Genomic DNA, 12,147 nt, shown 5'->3' with positions numbered 1-12,147 from the left:
GTGATTCATTAAAGTTCTATGACTTTTAGGGGGTGTTTCCCCCTTTTTCGAAAATAAGGTTAATTTTTTCAGGCGCGTGACTTTTGATAGGTATAACTAAACTTGATGAAACTTATATATTTGAAATCAGCATAAAAATTGGATTCCTGTGGAGTATCTATTGGTATCAAAATTCCGTTTTTTAGAGTTTCGGTTACTATTGAGCTGGGTCGCTCCTTACTTAAAGTTATCATTACATATATCATTACTTTTTCCATTGACTGTTTCCATTCAAATTTAAGATAATTCTGATAGCTTAATGATACCTGTAGAAACATCGACAGGTAATATACCAAACCAATCTATTAAGCTATTATACAGAAACAGGACAATGTCAACCACAGTAGACAAGCTTTATCCCTTGCTCTAGGTTTTCCCCCTAGTCGAGGTTCATTTCCCCGTGCAAAGAGGTCAGAAATCGATTTCCTAGGTCTTACTAAGTATTAAGACTCGTAAGAGTTTGATAATAAAAACCCATTCCTTGCAAGAAAAGTTTCATCGCTTTTATAATCTTGGCTGGCTGCTCTTCTAATACCATACTACAGTCACTACATTCAAGATAATCTGTCCTAGTTGGGTCTAAGCGACTGTTAAAAGTTACTACTGCTTCTTTATGGGGACTGTAGGCTCCGGTGATACTAAGTGTGGATACAGACATCTGACAAGCTTCATCAGTTTTGTTCTCAGACAATCCACTGACAGGTCTGAAGTATCTTTGAACATATGAATAGATATTTTGAACGGCACTAAGAACAGTATCAAAAGCACTGAGATCTGGAAAAATATTCCCGTGTTTTTCATCCAGTCTCATGATTCCTAAATCGGATCTTTCAATATAGGAATTTATGAACAGTGCCAAGTTCTTTAGATTTACATGCCGAGCCAAGTATTCACGAAAAGTCAGGTGTAAATCATGCTGTCTCTCTTGATATTCTAATCCAAAGTGATGCCAAATAAGATAGTCCAGAGTGCCTTTGCTCATTCCTTTATAATTCAAGTAATAAGCATTTAGTTTCTGGTTGCACCACTCATTCCAACTGGCTGCTGTTGATACAGTATTAATCAAAATAAGACCCTTAACTTTTTCCGGATATTTAATTGCAAATCTAGCTAAAATGTTGGCACCAACACCAACACCGAGCCCTATGATCCTTGTCAAATCAAAATGTGCCATAATATATATCAGTTGTCCTGCCAGTTCATCCATAGTAGGATAAACAAATCCATGAGGCAGGTTTTGGGCTCCTTCTTCTTGTCCAGGTGCATTCACATGGTATACACAGAAATTGGAAATGAGGCTTTTTGTTTCGCTGAAATTGAAAAAGTTTTGAAAGTTAGCAATATGATTTAGTCCCAAGTCGTGGTATGTTACAATGGCTGGTTTGCTTCTTTCACCTTGAACAGCTACAAGCAACTTTCCATGTGAGGTTTCAACTTTTTCTTCATCATATAATGTGTCACTTTTTGCCAAAGATTTGCTGTTTACGGGCAAGACCACTGTTTCTAGCTGAATGTCGTCATCATTAACAGTAGAGATTCTTCCTCGTTCAGGTTTAGTAAGTTCTTCCTCTAGTGAAATATCACTTAGTGGGTGAGATGTTGTGGTAATTAATTTCTCACGAAAATCAATAACCTCACTAGACCGTTGAGTTTTGGGCATAGTGGTACTCTTATAAACGGTCTCTGGAGGAATAAAGAATCTAACTTTTTTTTTTGTCATAGTTTTTGGCAGCCAAAGCAATACGGGATGTTAACCATATAAACAAGAATAGTTTGTTTGTAATCAATGAACATTGACAGACAAAATTTTTTGTAACGTACTTTCAGGCAGTTTTCCAAGTCCTTTTCCGCATATAAATATAATACACATTTTTATGCTACTATAGATATGTTAAAATTTTATATTGTGTATTACCGTTCAAGCTCAGTAAAATTTGTTGTTGTCATGTTGTATGACGTCTGAGTTTTGAAAAACACTTAGCGTCAATAGCGTTTCTGAATGATTAGTCCCTTAGATTAAATAAACCTGTTTAGCCCTTATCGTGGTTGCAGAGGTAGATGCAATCGAAATAGCTAAAAAAAAGATTCCGTTTTGCAACAATAGCATCAATTTAAAAGCAATGTAAGCAGCGTGTCTGGTTAGTAAGAAAAAAAACTGAGAAACAGACTATCTAGACTTTCTGCTTTATCATTTATTTCATTCTTATATCTGCATCCTAATGTTACTTCACCTGTAATCTAAATTGCTAAGACTAGTTTTTCAAGACCATAAAAAAGCGATCCAGTGAAGCTGCAAACTTAAAGATTAAACTCTTGAACTATATAGGACCTTATATATCACTTGATCCGAAAGGGGAAGAATTAAGTGACAAAAAATGTAGCAATGTTTGTCTTATTAGGAAAGTGTTAGAAGGAAATGAGAGTTCAAATTTCTCTTAAAATACGACATTTTCCATCCTTCGTCCATTTCTGGTACCAATTGGCTGACATTGATGCTTCCACCATTTTTACTAATTACTATTTTAAATGTCTGTTTGATTAATTACAAAAAGTACTAAATATAGGAATTTCCTTTCTAATGAGCCCTTAAATAGCTCTCTATGATATTCCAGTGTGCCGCTAACAGTGAGGGAAAAAAAATAAAAGAAGAGGACACGTCAGTGCTACCCATGTAAAATACTCATTTACTTCTTAAGCCAGGGGACTGTAAGTTTCTGTATAGGATTTTCGGCCATGAAGATTCTAATGGTGTACTTTTTGTTTCGATCCGGCACCATTTTTTAGGGGTTTCAGGCTATTTATCGATTTCCCTAAAATTGGTTTCTAAATAAAATTTTACTACTAAGACTAATCGAGATTAGGATTACAATTCCTGTATAAGCAACAAATGACAAATTTTATCACTAGCCAGTTTTTTTAAAGTGTGTTTTCTTTAATTTTGTGTTACTACGGGCCGTGGTTCGTTCTTTAATAGGTTTCAGCTGCCGCTGCAACCATGATAGTAACAAGCTAAGTGAAGCTCTGTCTACTTGATCAATCATCTTTATTCATTCCTAATCTAAGCGAATAATATAATTAGCTCATGATAACGAACTGTAAATAAGGAGCAATTTGGGTTAATATTAACCGAAACTAAAAAAAGGAATTTAAAAACAATTAAGGATTCCAGATACGTAAAATTCAACAATTTGAATACCCGTAAAAAGCTAAGAAAATCTGCATGATTTTTGAAAGAGAGTGGGGAAGGAGGCTCTCCCACAAATACAAATTATCTTGGTGAAAATCGCACCATCAAATTCAGAATATCAGATAACCTATTTGGTTTCATGCACAAATCTACAAAAATGGGAATGTTTTTCCCTGAAGATATGACATCATCTTGGATGTGAAAATGCAGTTTTGTTAAATATTGTGTTTTTTTTTAATACTATGTTTTTGTGCTTATCTAAGCACTTAGATATAGCAATTTCCTTTCGTTTGAGCCCTTAAACAACTACCATGTCCCAGTACTACCCATGTTAAAAAGTGATTTCCCCTACTGTCTAAGACTATGTGCTGTAACTTTCCCGTGTGATATTTTCGGTAATGCTGATTTCAATGGTGTATTTTTGTTTCGGTCTGACGCCATTTTCGAGGGGTTTTAGCATATATTTCGGAATTCCAAAAAAATTGTTTTTGTAACAAACTTACTAATCAAAATAATGGTCGCGATTCCTGAATCAGCTACAAATTGAACTTTTTTCTCACCAGATAGTTTTTTTTTAACGCGATTTTAAATTTTTGGTTACTTTGGGCAGTGGTTTGTTCTTAACTAGGTTACAGCTGCTGCTGCTGCAACCATGAAAGGCTGAAATCTCCCAAGGAAAATCAGTTTTAGGTCATACAATGTAATTTCATCCTAGATTATTCTAAGAATTGATCTTTGCATATCAGGATATGTGAAAATAAACAGCGCTTTTTACGGTGCCGTTACCGCGGCACGTTTTTTTAATCTAATTTGTTTTTGCTGTATTTGTTTTCGTTGATACTCTACTTCTTAACTTGGGATGAGAAATAAAATTAACATAGGAGCTAAGAAATAAATTTCCACTGAAATAATTGTGTAATAAATAATAAACTATAATAATTGTTATTTCTATCTATTAGGTTGGACGCGAGGAATATAGCGAAAGGGTTTCAATACTTGAGGCATTGGCAGAAAGAAATACTGAACTGAAGAATATTCAAGAAGAGATTAAAAAATATAGAGATTGCGATCCAGAAGCATTGGAAGAAACCAGGAAAATGACTCAGGTAAACCCAATAGCAAATTCATGAATAAATTGGTTGTTTTTGTGATTCTGCTGAACATCACAGTAGAATGCTTAACTCCATTTTTTTTTTTCTGGTGCATTCGAATATCAAGAAGAAGCTGTAAGGATTGTTGAGAATAATCCACAGGCAGTGTTGTATTAATGCCATATAGACCTGATGCAATGGCTCAATAGAGGCATTAAAGGGAGGATAGGAGGGTTATTGCCCCCCCTCCTCTAGGAGAAACATACTTTTTAAAATGTATAAAAAAGAATAATAAGAAATGTTTACACTAAGACATGGTAAAAACAAAGTTGCTGTTGCACTTGGTCCCTTGGGAAATTTTCTGCAGGTGCTCATGAAGAATATAACCTTTTTAATTTATACCTTTTCCTCTAAAAAACTATCAATAAATTGCAGAAGAAAAAAAGATAAAATTGAACAGAAAACTGATATATTTAATCTGAAAATTATTGTTGTACAGCTTAGAAAATTTTTTTACTGAAATTATTTTACAAATAAAAAGAAACGCAGCTCCTAAAATAGGGATGGGACTTGCACAAGAGGAGAGTTAGGAGGCCGTTGGACGATTTTCTTGAAACTCTTTTTTGGATTTTCTTGTTCGTTCTTTTTTTCTACGCTTTCACAGATAGTTCTTAAGTGCCAGTTTGATTTTTTATGTTTTTTTGGATGAATGTTTTAATGTTGTGTAATCATCATATGGATACTTTGGACTTAAAGTGAAGAGGGAATTACGCCCTAGTATGAATAATGGAAGGTTCAAATGGGCCTTTGCTCCCTCATATATGTATGTTGCAATTTCTGTTGCTTTAAATCTCTCATCGCTTAAAGCTATTTTCTCAAATACGTTATCAGTGGCTTTAAAAGTCTGATTCCAGTGGTTATTCCCTAGTATAACTTTATGTTATGGGACTCGCCCTCCCTTTTTTTAGCATACCTATAGATATAATCAGTAAAAATTTTAAGGGCAGACGGAAAGTTTTCCTGGGGGAAAAAGAGGTAGGTTGCTTAAACTTTTCAAACAAGCCGTTGATCAGTTTTTGCTAATAGTAATACGCTTCGTTCAAGTTTCCTCCAGAACTTGAACGAGAAAACAATTTTTTTTTTTAGTCTAAGCTTCACAAGCTTTCCATTACGCATAAAAATACAGTAATTTGGATGTCTAAGTTCAAAACAAATTATCTGAAATGTATTTTATGGTTTCCTAATGAGTTTTGGTTTTGGGCAAGTAAATTGTTTAAATAATCTGTCGATGTTCGTCAGGATCAGGGCCGTTCGAAGGAGGAGGGGACAGGGACAAGCTGTCTCAGACACCATGACTTGGGGGGGGGGGGCTGTGGATGTGGGGACGCCGCAGCTGGGTCTTTTGTGTGTTTTTTTGGGGGGGGGGGTCAGAAGGAGGGCGCCGTAATTAACTTTTCCCCGGAAAACACCACCCCCTAGGAATAGCCCTACAGGATAAAGTCTTTTGACAGACTGCTAACCGTATATTATGTAATACGCGATTTCTAACGATTACGAAACTGTTTAAGGCATAACATTTTTCGCTCTCGGTAAAAAAAAATGTCTTTCTTCTTGCAATAGCATAATTGCTTATGGCATTAGTATATGACATTTTAAAAGATTTAAACTAGTGTTTAAAGGATGAAGGATTTTTATGGGAGGGGGTAAAGAGTGAAGGTAAGTATACATATTTTACAAATGCAATAATTGGTCACTAGAAAGAACGTGCGCAACAGAGACGCAAGCATAGGAGCTTTCGGAGGATATTCGTCAAACAGCTAAAACCAGCGAATCAAATGAGAAACTAAAAATCGGCTTATCCTTGTGCGACATCGATTCTTGTTGATCTACGTACATCGAGTTAAACAACTCCTAGAATACATCTTCAGTTTTTGGTGGGTCAACATTCTGTTTCAATGCCCGTCCCCGATTTACTTATATTTTGGTTCAAGGTGTTCCCCTGAAAATTCTCCCGCGGAATATCCCCCTCTGATAACACCCCCATATTCTTCCTGGATAATTTTTGGATGTTCATTAGAAGGGAAATAGAAAGTTCTACTCACCTGTTTGAGTCAGGACAACCTAAGGTTGTCTCTCAAAACCGTTGCTTTGAATTTATTCTTTGTTTCATGCTAATCGACTTTTATGTAATCTAGACAAGTAGGATTTTTTTTTTTTTTTTTTTTTTTTTTTTTTTTTTTTGAGAATTTCGAGGTCATTCAAACTATCATTATTGGAATTTCCTCCATAAAAAGAGTGGATATATTTAGATATTTAGGTATTTATATAAAGTAAGATTTGTCGTTTAAAGCACATACGAGTATTAATAAACACTATGCAACAGTGTCCAGGAATCTAGGCTGTTTACATAGATTAAAGTTTCTGTTTCCTAGCCAAATCACGAGCGCTTTATATATTTCAATAGTTGAATGCCATTTCCAATATTTCCCAAGTACCTGGGATGATGTTTTTACGTTCACATCTATGAAGGCTCCAAATTGTTCAAAATAAATCAATTTAACTATAAACTATTTAATTTAACTATAAATTATTTAATAAATTATTTTATAAATTATTTAATAAATTATCAATTTAACCTTAACAATATTTATGAGGCTTAATGTGCAGATATAAAGCCCAAATTATATATTTCCTATCTATTCTGTCACTTCTCTTTGTCTTGTCCCACGCTAAGCTGAAAGAAACTAACGAAGAAACCGGTTCTACTTAGCTTCAATACACAAAAGCTGTTTCCTAACCTAATCACGAGCGCTTTATATATTTCATTAGTTGAATGCTATTTCCAATATTTCCCAAGCGCTTGGGATGTTGATTTTCCCTTCTCGTTTACGAGGACTCCAAATAGTTCCAAATAAATCAATTTAACTATAAACTATTTAATTTAACTATAAATTATTTTATAAATTATTTAATAAATTATCAATTTAACCTTAACAATATTTATGAGGCTTAATGTGCAGATATAAAGTCCAAAATATTTCCTATCTATTCTGTCACTTCTCTTTGTCTTGTCCCACGCTAAGCTGAAAGAAACTAACGAAGAAACCGGTTCTACTTAGCTTCTATATACAAAAGCTCTATCATTTTATAGCGAATTACTCTGAGTTACTCTTCACGCTAAAGTTCTTAGCACTTTTAATGAACAATTCCAAATCTATTTAAACAGATCTTGTATTTAACGAGTTGTTCTTAAAAAATTGGGACGAACAGTCAAAGTTTAGCGTAAAGAGCAAGGTACTGAGGGGGGGAGTCAATCATTATTAAAGGAAAGATTTTTGAAGGGAGACATAGGAGCCAATGCCTTATCCAGTGGTAGGGAGGTAAAGTTTTCTTGCCCCTCCCCCTCCCAAAAAAAACGTATAAAAATCCTGGATACACCCTTGATGGGAGCTTTTACATCTATATATTAATTAATCTACATTGAGCAATACCTTTTAACTGGAGTCAAGCGCAGGACGGGTCTTGCTTGGGGCTTTTTGCATTATGAGCTAGTCATTCCTGTGGACAGGTTAAATTGTCTGAAAAAACAACAACTGGGAATTCCAGTACCAAGGTTTTACTACAAAATAAAGATTAGCTTAGCTGGAGATTACCTGGAATCAGTAAATGGGGAAAGTGGAAATTGCGTAATCCTTACTATTACAAAATTGGTATCATATAAGAAAAAAATTATTTATGCAAACTCATACATTATAAATTCCTGGCACCGTGCGGGATTCGATCGTCAACATCTTCAATTCTATAGCTTCGGCTTCTTCCACTACACCGGTACCAGGTAAATGTACACTTTATTTTGCAGTACAGTGACGTAAATATATAGGAAATAGATATGTTCTTGCATTTAATTAACTAAAAAAAAGTTTCTCAAAGAAAAGTAACGGCCATATTAAACTTAAGATTAGAAAAAATAAAGGTAAGACTCTAGTTTAGCTACTTTTTGCTATCTTGGAAAGGGGTTTGGGTAAATTTTTACCAAATCTTATTATTTGGTTAGGAATAAAGTGAATACACCATTCGATGCCTTTTTTTTATGCTGATTGCGAATATAACAATCATTTCTATCGGAAATACATTTTAGCCCCCCCCCCCTAACCTAACCTAACCCCTACCCCCAAATGTGCAAATATATATCCTGAATTGACATATATAGAGGGGGGGCTAAAATTCATTTCCGATAGAAATGATTGTTATATTCGTAAACAGCATTAAAAAAAAGACATGGAATGGTATATTCACTTTAGTTGAAACTCAATAATATGATTTGATAAAAATTTATCGGGGTTAGGTTAGGAAAATGAACCTTCCAGGTATGGGTCTACAGGTTAAAGTATGTACCGGGAAAGTGTTTTGAAGTACCTACTTCCACTCCTTCTCTCCCTAGAGGGTGGTGAACTTTGTTGACCTTTAAAAATCTTTGTGTTATGAAAAATGAACCCTTTCAAAACAGATCTTCTGCTCCAATGAGGTTCAAGAAAACCGTTTTTAACGTCACAACTTTGCTCAATTTCAATTTATGATGGTTCAAAGATCAACAAACACATTTCCTAAATTTAGGAAGAAACCCATTGATATGGTTTAAAATTCTACTCAAATAATAGGAACTGCATTTTCAGAACTAAAATTAGAGAAAAAGAAACTGGTAATTGAAAATTAAGGTAAATAATTGTAAACTGTTGGGTAAACTATTATAAGGTAAACTGTTTAGATGTGTCTGTTTAAACACAAGGGCCGTTGATTTGAATGAAGATTTAAGACTTTCGCATGAATAGCCAGGGTTGAGGAAGGGGCAGCCCCCTTGATGTACCGAATAATTTTTGTTTATTTCAAGTTTACTGTTACTCCTTACTGTCGGTTAAATAATATTTTTTTTTTATATTTAATCTAAGGTGGAGGCGAAATTTTAACAAACAAGAGGAATAAACCTGACAATAAAAAAAAATTCAAAATTCCAGATTCAACAAAAATTCAAAAAATTATTATTGTTAAAAGTGGAAAAATATATTGGATTGCTATTGAAGCAGATTGATTTAGTCTTGATATTCGTCTTGACTGTTTTGTATAATGTATCTTTGAGTATAAAATAACCTAAATAAACCCCATGTGGTTACCTTAATAATCATCCTCTCTGTATTATACTTCAAGCGATTTAATTCCAATGTATTTGCATACTTAAATACGTAACTGAAATACAAAGAAAGTATTAATTTACCTTAATATATCTATTGTATGTGTGTTTGCATCGATTGTATAACTGTCCCTGGTATAACTTTATGTTATGGCACTCGCCATCCCTTTTTTAGCATACCTATAGATATAATCAGTAAAAATTTTAGGACAGAACGGAAAGTTTTCCTGGGGAAAAAGAGATATGATGCTTAAACTTTTCAAACAAGCCGTTGATCAGTTTTTGCTTTGTTCAAGTTTCCTCCGGAGAAATTTTGGTAAATAAGTCATAAAACGTTGTTGGTATTATCCCATTATCCGGGCCTCTTGGGTTAATCACTATAGACTATGCAATGATAAAACCGGTTTTTATTGCGTATACGATATTAAACTGTGGTTTTTTGGGGTTTAGGGGGGGAGAAGGTACCTAGGTTAGGTTAGGCTACGTATTTAATATATGCAATACTTTTCCCCCCACCCACCCACCCCCTAATTTGCAAATATATAGCCCAAATTTGTTTTGAAACTATTATATATTCATTCTATTTTATTTCATTAGCATTAACCAAACTTGACTTTTTAGAGAGGCCCAGATAATGGGATAGTACCACATTGTCTTCTAGGTAGCGAAGGAAGCAGCAAATCGATGGACAGACAATATACATTCAGCAAAATCTTGGTGCAAAAACAAGTTTTTCATTGAGGAAGAAGTCATCAACAAACAGTTTGAAATCCCAGAGGACCTGGATTATGTCTAACTTTATTTATCCTTACAATTTTTTGCTACTTTGTTTGTCTTGGTTTGATATTTACTTCAGGGGTTGTCAATATCTGCAGCAGCATACTTTTGTTTTTATGCATTATATTTTCCTTTTATTTCTTCTCTTTCATTAAATTCGTCCAAAGAATTCAGATTTGCTTCATTTACAAATCGCCACATTCAGCCCCATTTTCAATTAATCGATTTATTTCACTAAAAATTTACAGAACAAAGAAGTTACGTCACCATCATTCCGCGCAAGGCTCCATGACCTCGTAAATGGACCCGTGCCTAAACGAGACGAACCAATCTGTTCTCCCCCTTTCCACACCGATAAGCTGACTTACTTGGCATCAGAACAAACTATAACCCGTCAAATGCCGTACAAACCTGTTTGCAAACAGCTTCGCGTTCTGTTGCGATAGCACATTTAACACGTGACCTTTGTTTTCATTTTCTATATTATAAAACTAGCATAATTGAGATATATATATATATATATATATATATATATATATATATATATATATATATATATATATATATATATATATATATATATATATATATATATACACATAAAGAAAGAAAAACGAGCAAAAATAGCTTTTATGGTCTTCCTAAAGTTCATAAGCCCGGTAATCCACTTCGACCCATTGTTTCTTCTTTTAATTCTCCTACAGCAAAAATTGGGAAATTCTTATCAGTGATATTTCGCCCACTAATTCAGGCTCAAAAATCCTATATTAAAAAGTCCGCTGATTTTGTTTCCAAGGTAAAGCAAGTTTCGGTTAAACCAAACACAAGAATTGGCAGTTTTGATGCAGATTCAATGTATACCAATTGTGATCCTCAAAAGGCCGACCTGTTTTTGGAGCAAAAACTTAATTCTAACCCATCTATATCAGAAAATTCTACTCTTTCGAATCAGACACTTCTTTCGCTTACAGCCCTTTGTAACAGAACTACTTTTTACTTCCATTATAGAGGCATTTTTTATAGACAGAAATATGGGCTCTCCATGGGTGCCCCTCTTTCTCCAATACAGGCTGATATTTTCATGGAAGACCTTGAAGAAAGGGCTGTTTTGCAAAGTTCTTGTAAACCTGAATTTTGGGTTCGTTTTAAAGATGACATTTTTTATTTATGGGAGCATGGTGACGAGTCTCTGGGTTCTTTTCTTCACTTGCTCAACTCTTTGGATCCAAAGCTGAAATTTACTCAGGAATCAGAGATAGAGAGGCGTCTTCCATTCTTAGATGTTCTGGTGCACCGAAATGATTAATTATTCGAGTTTAGTGTCTATAGAAAACCCACACACAATGACCGTTACTTAAGTTATTCCTCAAATCATTCTCCTGCTGTGAAAAGAGGAGTTGTTACTTCTCTAGTTGATAGAACTTTGAAAGTTTGTTCAACACGTTTCTTGGATTTAGAGCTCAACCACCTTAGAGATATTTTATTTGGGAATGGTTATCCAATTAGTTTAATAAATTCTGTAATTGCAAAACGCATTAAAAGATTATCAGATAGTTCCACAGAAAACACAAATCAAAGGGAAAATTCAGTTTATCTTGGTCTCCCATATGTTAAAGGGATTTCAGACCACATTTCAAAAAATCTAAGAAAAAATAAAATTTACACTTATTATAGACCCAGAAAAACTATCAGGTCTCAAATTTATCAAGGTAAAGACCCTATCCCGATAGGTGAAAACTCCGGTGTCTACAGAATTCCTTGTTCGGGTGGTCTTTGGTATATCGGAAGAACTAATCAGCGACTAACTGATAGATTAATTCAGCACTCTAGTTCAATTAATAATACACTTAAAAAGTAGAAAAGAACAG

The 12,147-nt window shown here is 34.3% G+C and overlaps 2 protein-coding genes across 2 annotated transcripts in view; one reads left to right on the top strand and one right to left on the bottom strand.

Annotated features, from left to right (window-relative positions):
- Positions 1-10,422, top strand: part of LOC148946042 (meiotic nuclear division protein 1 homolog) — a 38,871-nt gene extending 28,449 nt beyond the window's left edge. Inside the window, exons 4-5 of the mRNA XM_089097716.1 lie at positions 4,186-4,332; positions 10,164-10,422. Of these exons, the coding sequence (XP_088953842.1) occupies positions 4,186-4,332; positions 10,164-10,298 (282 nt within the window). The 3' untranslated portion in view covers positions 10,299-10,422. The remainder of the gene's footprint in view (positions 1-4,185; positions 4,333-10,163) is intronic.
- LOC148946043 (protein NDRG3-like) lies at positions 476-1,759 on the bottom strand. The gene has a single exon (XM_089098198.1). The coding sequence runs from the start codon at positions 1,757-1,759 to the stop codon at positions 476-478; it is 1,284 nt and encodes a 427-aa protein (XP_088954324.1).
- Positions 10,423-12,147: the final 1,725 nt, after the last annotated feature.

Source organism: Artemia sp. Qi Xiang Cuo, chromosome 12, assembly GCF_049724085.1.
Source record: "Artemia sp. Qi Xiang Cuo chromosome 12, ASM4972408v1, whole genome shotgun sequence".
NCBI classification, from domain to species: Eukaryota; Metazoa; Arthropoda; class Branchiopoda; order Anostraca; family Artemiidae; genus Artemia; species Artemia sp. Qi Xiang Cuo.
Note: the sequence above shows the minus strand (reverse complement) of the source record. Positions and strands in the feature narration are given on the sequence as shown.

Bases quoted from the DNA above. Each gene is read 5' to 3' on its own strand.
- LOC148946043 (XM_089098198.1), bottom strand. From the start codon at position 1,759: ATGACAAAAAAAAAAGTTAGATTCTTTATTCCTCCAGAGACCGTTTAT.